This window comes from Erpetoichthys calabaricus, chromosome 18 (assembly GCF_900747795.2).
Source record: "Erpetoichthys calabaricus chromosome 18, fErpCal1.3, whole genome shotgun sequence".
NCBI classification, from domain to species: Eukaryota; Metazoa; Chordata; class Cladistia; order Polypteriformes; family Polypteridae; genus Erpetoichthys; species Erpetoichthys calabaricus.
The window spans coordinates 24,438,790-24,453,658 of record NC_041411.2 but is presented as its reverse complement, the minus strand read 5'-3'; the positions used below and the strand labels follow the sequence as shown (position 1 = coordinate 24,453,658).

Below are 14,869 nucleotides of genomic sequence, written 5' to 3'. Positions count from 1 at the left end.
CATTTCTGCATTTTTGCCAAAATCAAGGCAAAGTGAATCCACTGGTTATAATCAACTTGTCATCCAGCATTGTTCAATGCTAACTGCCCTCATGAGAATGAAAAGCTCCCGTATACACCCACAACTTTTATGTTGAGTCCAGATGCACTTCTCTAATACACACACACATCTTCATTTGCTTCTGATCCCATTTGCCTTATACCATAAGAGAAGTAGCTGTGCATCATAATTTACAATGCTATAAATTGACAATTACCGACCAATTATTAGAGAATAGTAATGTCTCCTACAAAAGCTCCACTTGGAAATGTAGGATACACTCAAGGCTGAATCAGAATAGGAGTCAAACTTTTTAAAATCTTTGCAGTCAAAGTTGTAGTCAGAAGTTGTTTTTTATTGGCCCTATAACCCTAATTCCTGGGTTCAGGAATCAGTACAGATTGGCCAGTAATGTCTTCATAATTTCAGAACAATCTACCAATTTTAACTTGTATCCAACACTGAATGATGGATTTCACAAAAAGTACATATTATACCTTGATGTGTCCTCTTGGACTCCTGATTGTTTATCACTACAATTGGTGATTCAGTTCAACTGATGCATTTCTCAGTTTTTAGAGCTAACCATATGTACTCCTGCATTTGGCGATTCGGTTACCATTTATTTTGCAATCTGGACTGTCATGTATCATCTGCCAAGTTTCACAGATTGTAAGTCTGGTCATGGTATTGGGTTTCTTCAGGACTAGCTTTGTGTATTTTTTATTCAGCTGTTCATTTATCATGAACTCTGAACCATTGTGTGTCATCTCCTAAAAATAACTAGTATCCTATACTAGAGGATGCTATGAACAAAAATACTTGCATTTTACATTTGTAAGCTACGTACTACATTTAGTGATTCAATTCAAAAGATGTACTGTTTTATTTGCTCAGAGATGTCTTCATGTACTCCTGTATTTGCCCTTTCAGTTATCATTTATTTATCATAAACATTTAATTTGTGTCATCTGTCCAGTTCAACTGGTATTTATTATTGAATGATGAAAAAACTCACATATTACTTTCCAATGTATCTTACTGATCCTTTTATTTTGATAACACTACAAATAAGTTCTATGATTAAATTATTGGGTTTCTTTAGAACTGACTTTATATACTCCTGTACTGTAACCAAAGGTGCAGCCCCCAATAGCAGACACTTGCACTTGATGAATGGACCTTGACCTCTTTTTATGTAACTGCCTTTTGGCATAATAAATAATTGTAATACATTTTACTTATATAGTACTTTTCATACCAAGAGCTTTGTAGTATAATGCAGAGGTGACATTCTTGCCAACTCAGGAATGTCATTCCACGATGCTCTCCTGAGCTTTATATTTAAGAAACTGCCAAAGAGAAAAACATAACAGGTCCCCTAAACCTGGATTTGAGAAATTCTGCAAAAACTTTCTGCGTAGCATTCATTCCTTTCTTTGTTCTTTCTTTTCCTAAACCCTCATATGACATTTTGGCAAGTGCATAAAAAGTGAAATCAGTCTTGTCATGAAAAGATAGAGGCAGAATGTTTTGTGCTTTTACAAAGTGTTTATTACCACAAAGTCGACATGAAGAAGCAGTGATCAATGGGAAAAGTGTGCTTTGTTAAAATATCGCAGGATCGCACTTGCACAGGCTGGACATGCTTGACCACTATCATCTTGCCTATAAAGTAACATTCGGAGCCAGGATGATGCTTTTCAGTGAGATCTAGAGCAGCCTTTACCTCAAAGTAGGCTTCAAAGTGACATCCTTGCCAGGTCTTTGTTGTCAAAATTGTAATCCAAATTGATTTCACAATGTCACCACTTTCCACCAGAGCCAAGGAAAACCTGTAGTAGAGTTTTGTAGGTTTCTCCATTAATTTAGTAGGATTTTGTAGGGAAAATAATTTAAGCATGGATGCATAGATGATGAATATGTGTATTCTGTTAATTAATAGCACGTTAGTGTCTTAGCCTTACTTCTTTTGTTTTCCTTGTGGATCTTATTGAACACCCTGCTTTTTAACCTGAATCTCACTTTGTTCTCCAGAGGCAAACTATTCCGTCTGTGCAGCCCTATCAACAGTGAGTTGATCATCTTGTCTAATACAACTATCTCCTTGCTCTTCTGAGGCAAGCTGATCCCTTTGCAAAGTCAAGGTCTCTTCTTGCTTTCCAGAAATGGGTGGATCTTGCTGTGTTCCCTCTGCCTCTCCTTGTCCTCCAGAAGGAGAGGGATCTTGTGGTGTATCTTGTCTTTCTTCTTGTTTTGACATGGCAGTTAGATTCTCTTCTTTTTCTCCACTTCCAAATGGATCTTCTTGTACAAACTGTGCATCTTCCCAATCTCCAGAGAGGGGTGGATGCTGGTGTTCAAGCGTAGTATCTTCTGTTTCCTTGGAGGGCTTTTGTTCAGCTTGTATGTCTTCTGATTCTCCAGAGGATGTTGGACCCTGACATTCATCGCAAATATCATCATGCTCTTCCATGACTGGTGGATCTTGTTGCACAACTTGAATCCCTTGCTCTCCAGAGGTTAGAATGTCTGGTGTATTTTCATCTTCTACTAACGTGAGTGGTTCCTGTTGTGTCATTTGTTCATCTTCATGTTCTCCAAATGCAAATGGTCCAGGCTGTTCTGCAGAAGCAGATTGATCTCCTTGTTCACCAAGTTTGTGCAAGGAGGGAAGATCCCATTGTCCAGATGGTGCATCTTCTTGTTGTCTAGTGGCAGATGGATCCTGTGGAATACCTTCTTGTCCTTTAGCAGTGAAAGGATCCTGATGTTTCTCCTGTGTATCTTCTTTTTGTTTACAGACAGCTGGATCATGTTCTGTAGGCTCTGTTTCTTCCAGTTCTCTAGAGCCCTCAGCATCCACAATTGTTGCTGGCATTCTGTCTTGTTTTTCAAAAACTAATGAATCTTGTAAAATCTGGGAGTCTTCTTGGCCTTCAGAGACAATTGAACCCTCTAGCAAAGCTTGTGTATCATCTTGTTCAAGGTCAGGCAGGCCCACCTCTGTTGACTGAATCTCATCTTGTTCTCCAGAAAAAACTGGATCTTGTGTAACATGTTTGTCATCTTCTCCCTCAGAGGCATGCAGGTCTTGTTTGGAAATCTGTGCGTCATCTTGGTCCCCAGATTCAAATGGATCCCATTGCTCAGACAGAACCTCTTTCTGCATTCTGGGGTCAGATGCACCTACTTCTTCTTCAGTGGCAGTTAGATCTTCTTTTACAGCCTGAATGTTCTCTTGTTCTCCAAAAGCAAGTAGATTGTGTTCTGCAAGTGGTATGGCATGTACTTTACCAAGGGGAAATGGATCTTGTTGTACAGTATATGCATCTTCCTGTTCAGCTGAAGTGAGTGGGTCCTGTTCTTCCACTAATGTACCTTCATGATTTTGTTTTGTGAATCTTGTGTCTTCTAATTCTCCAGGGGTGGCTGAATCTTCTTGCATAACATGTGTATCTACTTGTTCTCCAGATGCAAGGGGATCTTGTTGCATAGTCTGTTTGTCTTCTACTTCTCCAGAGACAGGTGAATCTTCTGTAGATTTTGTGTCTTCTACTTCTACAGAGGTAGTTGGATCTTGTTGTGTAGATTTTTTGTCTTCCTTCTCATCTGAGGTGAGTGGGTCCTTATCTTCCATTTTTCCTTGTTCTTCAGAGTTAGGGGGAACTTGTTGTGAACCCTGTGTGTCTCCTAGTGGTCCACAGTCTACTTGATCCTGTTGTTCGGGCTGTATATTTTGGTTTTCCTCAGAAGCAACTGTATCATGCTGTGCAGTGTTTACATCTTCTTGTTCTCCAGAGGTGAGTGAATCGTGTTGTTCAGGGTGCCTGTCTTTTTGTTCTTCAGAGACTGGTGGATCCTGTTGTGTAGAACTACCTCCTTCTTGTTCTCCAGGCGCATAGGGATCCTCTTTCTCAGCGTTCAAATCGTGTCCTTCCTCAGAGATAGATGGATCTTGTTGTTCAATATGGTCTAGTGGGCCACTGCTGAGAGTATGCTGCTGTTCTGCTGGTGCACCCTCATTTTTTTTGAAGGCCCCTGGACCAACCTCTTGTTCTGCTGGGTCATCAGTGATGTCTAAACCTACAGATGGGTCCTCCATTCTCTTTTCATGTTGTTCTGTGAGTGATGGGCCTTCTTTTTCTCTAGCTGTAAATTGATCATGCAGATCAGGATGGTCCAGGGGCTTCTTTACCAGGTCTTCCCCTTGTCCTTCTCCGGGTTGTGAATATTGCTCATAAAGTCTTTTCTCCACCTGTAAAGAGATATTTTGATAAACAATTTTGTTATTTTATAAAAAAAAGATTTTGGGGGAAAAATCACTTGGAGGCATTCCTATCATTTACTACTGAAATAGTGAGGGTGCTGCCAGTTTCATATTTGTTTATAAAGAGGGGTTGGGAGAGGTCACCAATAAAACCTTAAAGTGGTACTTCACCTTAATTTGGATGGCTGTGTGTTTTGGAGCTTTGTGAGCCGACTTCGGGAGAGGGGCAGTTATTATGAGGACCCCACTGGGGGACATGTAAGCCTGCATGCCTTGGATGTCCACACCAACGGGCAGTCTGCATGGAAAAGAGAAAACCACAAGAAAGCAAGTAAAAAAAAAAAAACAATGTTTATCCAAGTTGATATTTAACTTTGACCAGCGCAACCTCCTGATAACTGGGGGGAGTGGTGTTGATTCGAGATAACTTCATCAATTTATTTTCTAAAGGTAACTTTTCCAGACAGATTTACAGGAAACCAGAGTTCTGGGAATGGGTTGAAGGCAGAAACAACTCCTGGATGGGGCAGATCAAAGATGACAATTAAGTCTGTGGAGTGGCAAAAGGAAATTGAAACAATTTACTTTATTCATATATAGCACTGCTCACCACCGACTGACTGATGCTTAGCTGGCCATGTATGTGTCTGAAAAGACAAACTAAAATAATAAAATATGGGTACATTTTGAATGTCACCAACCTCTTATTTGTTTTAATCCTTATTTTGTTTTTCACTAGGACTCTGAAGCACAAGAATGCTGCTTTATTTCTTCCCTCCAACCCAATGTGTGAGCATGAGCAAACCTCCTAATCTGCCGGCCCCTCAACTGCGACAAGGTACACAATAACAGATGAGTTGGTATGTCTGTACTTGTAAAGTGCATTGAAATGGTGTTCCCTTTATAAATGAGCTATGTAAATTAAAGGTTCTTTATTTGTGTAACTGGGATGTGGCACAATTACCTAGCTGCCTGGGTTAATGTGCTTGGTGTAGCATATGGTTGGGGGAGCACAGCAGTCATTGTCATTGTGTAGTGGAGGGTTTACCCATGTAGACTCTCTCTGCTCCAAAATTATTAACTACATTAGCAACATCACTCTAGCCATTCTAAATGACATGACATTAATGGAAAAATGAATAAATTGTAATAATTTCTTAATTGAACATATGATGAAACTAAACATGGAAAACCTTTGAGACAGCTAGCCTATTTCAAGTTGCTGAAGGCCTGATTTGGCTCTTAGTATTCAGGGTTGGTGCCTGGTGTTACTGAGGTAAGGCCAGCAAGCTAAAAAATCTGTGCTGGGATACAGTATGTGGCTTTCTTGGACGTGTGTGTTAATATCATCCATCCATCTGTCCATATTCCACAGCTACCCATTCCATTAAAGGATCGCAAGAAGCTGTTTGTTTACATAGCATCTTCCCATCAATCCACATATTTTCTCAATCTGCTTACAAAGTTACAGGGTGCTGGGGCCAGTTTTGGCAGTTTTGTGCAGTGGGCTCGAACTGTCGGAAGAGGGAATGCCTGTCAATGACAGGGCAAAAGCCAGTTTAGATTCCCCAGTTAACCTAGTGTACACACCTTTCAGATGTGGCATAAATACTGGAGTACTGGGAAATAAGGGATCAATATGCAAATACTGTATAGCTAAACTGAATTGATACAGGCAGTTACATACGAATCATTAACTCTAAATTAATTGGTGTATTTATAACAGTTACACTTTTTTAACCTAAGTGGGTTAGGTTGGTCAGTAGCTTGAAGTTCACCCTTTGTCAGGGTATATATCAACATCAGTGTACATGACACATCGAGTCATTAGTTGAGACAGTGGGAGTCCATACTTAAAATCCTGTGCTTAAGGGACAACCACCCTTGTGCCTCCTGCTTGCAATGGACTGGCGTCCCATCTAGGGTTTGCTTCCACGCATCAACCATCATTATCTCCGTCTCCTGTATTCACATTTCTTGCTCAATGAAGCCAAGGAGGCCACCCAGTGCAGGATGGCAGGTCCATTTACTGTAACTTTGTTGTATTTTCTACAGTAATAATATGCCTTCATCATATTGTTTATTCTCAGTTGATTGTGTTGTCTGTCAACAGAGCCACACTTTATTTATACTGTTGGATTTTTAGTGCTCACTAAAGTGCAAGTATTGGTCTGAGAAGTTGGGTTCAATGTCTTCTGGTGACATTGGTGGCTAGAAGGAGGCTTTAAGTTAACTGAAGGAGGCACGTCTTTGCAGATGGATGCAGTTTGTTCTGGCAGTGTGTGTGGGTGTGAATGCTACTTGCCTTCTGAAAATCCATTTTTGGAATAAGACAATATCTCAAATGCACAAGGCATGTCCTGTGTATAACTTACTTGTATTTCCATAAGAAATTTCGGGAGACCAAGCCATCCTCATCTTGCCGCTCCTCATGCTTTGCTAAAAAAGAAAGGGCAGTCAAACTTATTGTCAAATTCTTACCAAGCAGGATATGTTCAAGGGGCAGCCATATAAAGTGTTTTGTGCCATATTACTCAACTGATATTTTACATTGTTGCTTTCACAGTAAGTACCATTGTGATGGAAATCGTTATGTCCTAGTTGGGCTTTAAAGTTTATATGTATAGGCACACATAAGTTTAATACCATTACATCCCTCTGCACTGGAACTCTGTCCAGGGCTCTTTTCTACCTTGCATCCCATGCAGATGGAATGAACTCCATCTTCCAAGGGCCTTGAATTGTATCAAGAGGATTTGAAAACAATGATATATGACATCCATCTCTCCATTAGACAAGTCTGGGTCCAGCCTGCACTAACAACATCAGGTACAAGGCGTACACATTCACTAATACTGGTACAATTTAGACTCTCCAATTAGAACGACAAACATTCTGAGATGCCTTGGGGCACACAGACAGCAGGACAATGTGCCATCTTCAAACAGTCAGTTACTGGGCCAGGATTCAACACAGAATTCTGGAGTCTGGGTGGGGGCAGTAGCTTTGACCACGGTGCACCCCCTGGACACAACCGACTGTGATAAAGCCCAATAAAGCATTAAAGGGAATAGGTTTCTCTGCCCTCACTGTGATAAGTTCCAGTCTGAATCCCAATGTGAAGCATAACAATAACTCTACCAATGACAAACTGGATCTAATTCTCAAGTTCCAAAGAAGTTCACTGACTCAATTACTTAATTTAGTAATGGTAATCTGGACGAGATTTTTACAAATCAAAACCAGCTCACCAACTAGTGATCATTAGGGTGAAATTCTTGTAAATCCAATACAATTCACCAATTATAATGATAACAATCTGGACAAGGTTCTGACACATTAATCCAAGCTCACCAACTTTACAGATTACCATTAAGATGTAATTCTCAGGAACTCTACTGTTGACAATCTAGATATCACAAATCAAAGCCATCCCACCAATTTTACAGATAACAAATCTTCATGAGATTCCCCCACCAGTTAAAATCAACTCACTCACTGTACCAGTAACACCCAGGATTTGCAGTAATTTGGACAAAACCAAAGCAGTTCACTAATTCTACCAGTGGACAAGATTCTTGCTAATCAAAACCAGCCCACCGACTCAACCAACTACAATGATAACCATGTGGACAAGGTTCTCACCAATCTGAACCATCTTTCTGACTGTAATCATCATTAGCTCACCAACTCTATCTGGATAAATCTGGATGAGACTCCTGGAAAGTTCTAGTAACTCACTCTGCTGATGACAATCTAGACAAGATTGTTATACATCAAAGCCACTTCAGTGACTCTACTGATCACCACTAGGATATAATTCTCAGGAGTCAAAAGCAGTTCACCAAATCTACCAACAATAATGTGGATGAGATTCTCATTAATCACAACAAGCCCATCGTTTCTGTTGATAACAATCTGCAAGACATTCCCACCAGTTAAAATCATCGTCTCAACCAATAACAGTCTACATGAGACTCCCACGAATCAAAATCAGTTCAATCTGGGTGAAATTCCCAGGAATCCAAAGCACCTCATTGTTTTTTCTAATAACAATTATGATGCAGTTTTCAAAACGGTGAAGCAGCCAACTCTGCTGATAACAATCAAGATGTCCTTCTTGGGAATCTAAAGCAAAATACCATTTCATCTTTGGATTAGTATTGACATGCACTTTCCCGGATTCTGGAACAATTTGTGAAAACACTACTAACAGACTGGTGGATATTCTGAAGACCGCTCACTAACTGAACCACTAGTAACTGGGAAGTAACTCTTTCCTGCATCCCAACAATTTTGTTGTTGCAGTAGATGAGCAAGAGAGGGCTTGACTATCTAATCATGGAGCGTTTCACCTTTAATTTCCAGGAAATCTAATACTACAGCTGCATACTTGGTGGTGATGGCAGCATTGACATTTGATCCACAAAAGAAAAGGGCCACTGTCAAAGAACACCTGTCTGCCTTGTCTGGGACGGAATAAACAAAATAATCAGTTTTTCTATGCTTCCAAATCCTAGACTGCCTGATCACAACATATCAAATATAAGACTGGAAAGACTTTACAAGTCATGTGGCACAAAACAAACAAAAACAAGCAAACATTGAAATGAACAAGACACAAAGATTCAGAAAATAAGACCCATCTTGGGACCAAGTCACCAAAACAACTGCTAAACATCGAACACAATACAATACCTGATATTGCCAAGTGGTCACCGTTGGTCTGGATGGTGACTTCCTCAGGAGAGAACTGCTTGACATCAAGGCTCACTCTCCAGTCTTCACCTCCCTCTCTTGGCTGTGTGATTTCAGGTCCATGTTCATGGTTCAGTGCTGCCCATGCTGAGGATCTAACATAGCTTTGCCAAACTGCAAAGTGATGCCTTCTTGCCCATTCCATCCAAAGCCCACTGAGCTCGTCTCTGAAAGAGCCGATACCAGAGCCCAGTCCGAACATGCACAAAGGATCGCAGCAGAAGGCAGCTGGAGGAGGAGTTCTTCTGGGGTGTGACATGGCCAGACAAACAGAAATAATAAAAAGTGGCACAGCAGCAGCCACACGACCACGTCCAGTTATTTCTTAAAAGGGGTTAGCACTTAGATTTAACTGATGGGGACAGCTATTCAGAAACTGTGAGCCTGGCTTTTATACTCCACTGGCACTTTAGCACCTATTATGCATTACTAACAGCCTTGTGATGGGATGGGGAGCGACCGGTTGATGGACAGAGAGACACGTTCCTCTGACTATTTCATTACACCAGGCCCAGCAGGGTGCAGCTAATTATTTGTATTTATAGCATCAGTGTAAAAAAATGAAAATGCGAGAAATAGTTGGTGAATGAGAGCAGATTTGATGGTTAGGTGGCATTCAGCTGTAGCAATCAACTGAAGCAAAATGTATGAGAAAACTCTTGACAACAGATACATCTGCATACCTGCTGATCCCAGTCAGCTCACCCAAATATTACATTTGGATTGGGATGGTAATGCAAGCATCCAGAAGGAGTAACCATTTGAAAATAAGACGTCTACAGCATCTGCATGGGGAAATTGACACAATTGTGCAGTAAATATCTGATCAAAGTGAACCTAAGAAAACAGCAAATTTTACATTTGTTATAAAATTATTGTATACCAGCCACCTTTTCCCAAAGCAATTTATACAACTTGGCTATTTTATAATTTGTGCAACGTGGCTATTTTATACATTATTGACCACATCTAACCTCTTTTAAAAACTCGGAGAGCTCCACAATTATTAGGAGAGAAATGCTAATCACCCTTTCTAGAAGAAAGCTCATGCCCTTTATTTTAATCATTTACCTAATTCTTTTTAATTAAAGTTCGATCCTTCATTGTGATTACGGAAGAGTTGGCCTCTTCCAAACATGATCTAGTTTATGAAAGATTCAAAGTTTTTATTTATCTATTGTAAAGTAAGCACACAGACACAACGTTAAGGTTTGGCGATCCGTCCCCGTATAGTGAAATGCGGTCAAGGTTGTACAGTGAAATCACAACTACAGACATTTACAAGACAGGTTTCTGGTGGAAAGATGGCGTATTTATGGAGGAGAGGACAACGGAAAGGATGCCAGGAGGAGCGGGGAATCCTGGGGTGATGGTGACGTCATCAGGAAGGGACGGCACGTGACTGAGGAACGCGGAAGTAGCCCAGCCAACTGAATGTAAGGCTGGAGGTGAATTCACGGTACCGGGCTCTTTTGTGGTTTGTCTTTCCTGTGAGAGAAAAAAGAGAGTGGTTAGTACACTGTTTGCCTCCCCTGTCTTGCAGGTTCACACGGCACATCGGGTCCTTTGGTTGCCCTCTAATTGCGCGAGTGTGACACTATCCATGTTCTAAGCCCGTTTGTTCAATTCATTTCCATTCAATTCCATCTTAGCAGCATCAGATGCAAAGCCAAGAACCATTCAGTCACTGACTCGACTCGCTCTCACTCCAGCAGCACTGCCAACCCAGTGCATCTCAATTGGGTGATCCTTGTGCAGAAGGCAAAAAGCAGTCACCTTAGGCTTTGTCCACACTACCATGTTTTCATTTAAAAATGGCATTTTTAAATAATCCACACTAGCATTTTCACATTCTTTTACAAAGTACCTCCATCCACACTAAAAGGACTGTAAACGTATAGAACATAGCCATTTGACGACACTGGACATGTGCCCAAGGCCTGAAAAATCCTTGAAAGGATGGTAACGCCACCAGCCAGGGGATTTATTGCAAAACAGTAAATTATTTGACTTTTGCATGTGTATACAGAATTCAAACTGTACAAAAACACAATTTAGATGTATACGGGTAAGCAACACAACAAGTGCCATGGAAAGGAACTCCTGTATATCCACTTTGTTGGAATATGGTTTTCTTCTGTGAAGTGTGACCAATCAGGGAATGAGACATAATGATCAGGATCCAATCAGAGAAGGGCTATGTAGTAAGAACAAACAAATTTGAGTATGATTAGTCTGTGTTTCCAGAAGTCTTTGTTTTCACATAGAGCTGGTGTTTTCAGAGGTACTGTATACGGTTCTGGAGAGCATTTACAAAAGTCTCTGTTTTCTGGGGTAAAAATACTGGGGTAATGTGGGTGAAAACAACAATGGAGGCTGGAGCAATAGTAGTGTAGACTTAACCTTGGGCAATTGTGCCAAAGGAGTACTCTGACACCTCAAGTAACAAAATGGGCTACTGCTCTTTACAGGGCGACTCTGTTACTGTCCCTAGGCAAATTCTCCTCTAAGACAACGATTTGCTTCTCCTGCAAGCTTTTTTTGACTGTACTCAGAGTACCCACGGTTTGGTCATTGATTGTAAAATCATCTATAGATATGCTACACTTCATTACAACTTGGGGAGGTGTCTGTGGCCTATGCACAGAAAGCAGGGGCAGTGTACAAGAAGTTGTTTTGCAGTGGGTACCTTTAGAAATATCCAGTGTGATCAGGAGGAGGGTGTTGGCACAGGGGCTGCTTCTTCATGAACACAGAGTGTTTTAATTCTGTACTTTAATCCTGTTATTTGGGATACAGCAAGGCTTTTTGTGTGCCCACAATGTAACCTGTGGTCCAACCAGCCTCATAAAAATATTGGTTCTTTGTTTTCCACATAGAACCATTGCTTGATTAAGACCCGTTTCATTCTGGAAGGGTTCTTTGTATATATGAGCTTTGAAAAGAACCCCAATAAATGGACAAAACAGAAGACTTTAATGTCTAGTAGGCTACAGCAGGATACAACAGATGAAGAAATCCTGAACTGAGTTTTTGTTATTGTATGCAGCAAGAATCCTTTTAAAATCAGGAAACCATTGGTATTTCACAAATAAGTTACCATATTTTCGTGGCTGTTTATGGAACCTGTTAAGGATCTAAGTAAATAAAAGTTGTTTCCTTTGGGAACAAAAAATGGTTCCTCTGTGGGAATGGTCTTCCAACTTTTTTTTGCACCATGGACCAGTTTCATGTAAGACAATTTTCTACAGACTGGTGATCACGCGCACATAATGAAATGTCTAATAAATATTTCCCTGCAACAAGTTGGTCCCACCTCAGGTAGTGATGGGAAATAATGACACCCGAAGTGTGTTCCTTGTGTCTAGTCTACTCTGTAATTTTGTTTTGGTAACTGTCAATGCAGAAAACTCCCCTTCACAAAGGCATAATGTTGGAAACGGAAGCAGGATTTACAGTGCTTTTGTGACAAACTCCAGAGACATTTGTTTTTTATTCATTTTAGGGAGCTTGTGGGCTTAAATTATCTGGCATCAAAACTGTGACAGAGACAAGTGTGGGAGGCACAGACTGATGTGTTTGGGGAGATTGTTGAATAACGAGTGGTCACCATCATTGAAAGTTATCAACAAAGTTATTGTACACCACGAACAAATCAATCTGCACGCACATCCAGACTTTACTTAATGCCACCCCTCCTGCTTCCTTAACTACAGTGGCTGTCAAGGTACATAAACAACAGAACACAGTCACTGTTGTACGGAGATGATCTGGTCATTTTTCAAAATAAAACACCTTGCAGACACCAATAGTTAATAAAATGGAAATAAAATGTTTATTCTTTTTGTTCGGCCTACTACTAAATGATCTGCGGCCTAGTGATTGGTGACTGCTACACTGTGGCATTACTTTTAAGAAACACTCCGGCACTTTTATGTTTTAAGAATATATTTGTTTCTCTGGGAAGATGGAAAGCAACCATCTCAGCCTATAGAGCCACAGAACTGTGTTTGTCTCTCTTAAATAATCTTGGAAATAACTGCACTCCAAAAAAATGAACAGGGATGTTCACTTTATTTATTTGATTTAAGTTACTTTAACTTAAAATTGTTAGGTTTGCTGACATTACTTAATTTCTAGTTAAATTGACCTAAATTTCTTACATGTTGCACTAATGCAGTTGGTTTGTGTTGAAACAGAGCAATCAAGTTATTTTCTTTCTATCTCAGTAACTGTTGTCATCACTCACTTGTAATATTGTTAATATTACAATAAATAATATTGTGAATTTCCCCTTGGGATTAATAAAGTATCTATCTATCTATCTATCTATCTATCTATTACTCAAAAGTAACTTTTCATTCCTCAAAACATGGCATTCTTATGTTCCATATACACAATAGAATTAACTGATTTAACTTAAAATAATTATATTTTATGTAAGTGACCTTCCCATATTGGAATAAAGTATGATTGTTTGCATAAGGCTCTGCCCCTTTTGATGACAACACGTTCCAAAGGGTGAGTATTTAGTAAACACAAGTAGGCTTACCTTAATTTATTTAGGTGGAAAAAACATGACATAAGCAAATTACTTAAATACAGATGGATTTAATTAAATTCATTACGTTAAAATAGTACTGTATTGCGGAAACATAACGTTATTTTTAAGTATGATTTACATTGTTTAAGTGGAAAAAACGACATAAAAAATAAATCCAGAGATGTCTTATTTAAGTGTGTGTCTTTCTCGATCATTTTAGATGTTTTTAAATTCCTGAGTCCCAGGTAGAAACGGTAAGGGTCAGACGGGATTCTCTTCCAGCCAAGGGGCAGAGGCGCGTTGGACCCGAGCTGATGGACCTCCCGCGACTCGCAACAGTTCTTCCAAATGCTTCGCAGGCCCTCGCGGAATCTTAGCAAAGGCTGCTAGGGAGTGGCAAGCCCTAAATAATCCAGTAGCAAACCTCGTGCAAAGTTCACACTTCATGGAACGAGGTGAGCTCGTGTATTCAGTCGACGTCTTCATCCAGAGCTATTAAGAAGTGCAGCTGATTCTCCACGCACGTATATTCCCAGTGGGAGTGGGTCTAGCAGCCCGCTACACTACATATATAGCTCAACCCAGCATAAACTCATTGAGGATCGCAGGGCCCTGCAGTGACCGATTGGTCAAATATCCTAATTATTGGGCCTTTGGGGATGTTTGAAAGTGGCAAAAATAGCGCACGAAGAGTACAAGCAAACTTCTCACTGTACAAAGGGGCTCATATCTAACGCGCTGGAACCGTGAGCCGGCAGCGCTACCTACTGCGTCACTCACATTCTCGACATTGTATGACAGTTCAGTGCTTGCAAGTTTGTTTTAGTCGTATGAATGCAGCTCTGACCCGATGGCTTATACTTTCCCGTCCTAATCTATTTTGTGGAGTGAGCGCGGAATTCCAGTCCCTTAAACTGATTTGTTCAGACGACCGTTATATGCGTTGCCGACCTAATCACGACAATTGCGGAAAATATTTACTAGAAGGGCAAACTCATGCGAGGTTGAATTTACATTCTGTATAATATGGATTGCTTTGTAAAGCGTATTTCTATACTAGGATGGTCGAGTAAATTTATTTTTTCTTTCTGTCAGTCGAATCTCCTAAATCCCCAGCCCAGTATATAGCAGGACTGCAGGCTTGCGCTCGGGGCCGTAAAACTGACAGAGCTTTTCAACCCGGAGGCGTTACACGGCAGCACCGTTTGTGTTGCTTGGAGACGCTAAACAAAGTAGCCGCACTGACAGACTTTTTGTGT

The 14,869-nt window shown here is 40.4% G+C and overlaps 2 protein-coding genes across 2 annotated transcripts in view; one reads left to right on the top strand and one right to left on the bottom strand.

Annotated features, from left to right (window-relative positions):
• Window positions 1-5,138, top strand: part of hspb8 (heat shock protein b8) — a 37,034-nt gene extending 31,896 nt beyond the window's left edge. The window contains exon 3 of the mRNA XM_051921097.1: window positions 5,049-5,138. Within this exon, the coding sequence (XP_051777057.1) occupies window positions 5,049-5,121 (73 nt within the window). The 3' untranslated portion in view covers window positions 5,122-5,138. The remainder of the gene's footprint in view (window positions 1-5,048) is intronic.
• LOC114669103 (trichohyalin-like protein 1) lies at window positions 1,581-9,564 on the bottom strand. Its single transcript, XM_051921096.1, has 4 exons — window positions 9,008-9,564; window positions 6,685-6,748; window positions 4,481-4,607; window positions 1,581-4,297 (listed from the first exon to the last, which is right to left on the bottom strand). The coding sequence occupies exons 1-4, from the start codon at window positions 9,324-9,326 to the stop codon at window positions 2,084-2,086; spliced, it is 2,724 nt and encodes a 907-aa protein (XP_051777056.1). The 5' UTR covers window positions 9,327-9,564; the 3' UTR covers window positions 1,581-2,083.
• Window positions 9,565-14,869: the final 5,305 nt, after the last annotated feature.

Excerpts from the sequence above, each read along its gene's own strand:
- LOC114669103 (XM_051921096.1), bottom strand. The coding sequence starts at position 9,326 with ATGTCACACCCCAGAAGAACTCCTCCTCCAGCTGCCTTCTGCTGCGAT. Across the intron at positions 6,749-9,007 it reads TGACCACTTGGCAATATCAG|CAAAGCATGAGGAGCGGCAA; the intron begins GTATTGTATTGT and ends TTTCTTTTTTAG. Across the intron at positions 4,608-6,684 it reads AATTTCTTATGGAAATACAA|ACTGCCCGTTGGTGTGGACA; the intron begins GTAAGTTATACA and ends TTTTCCATGCAG.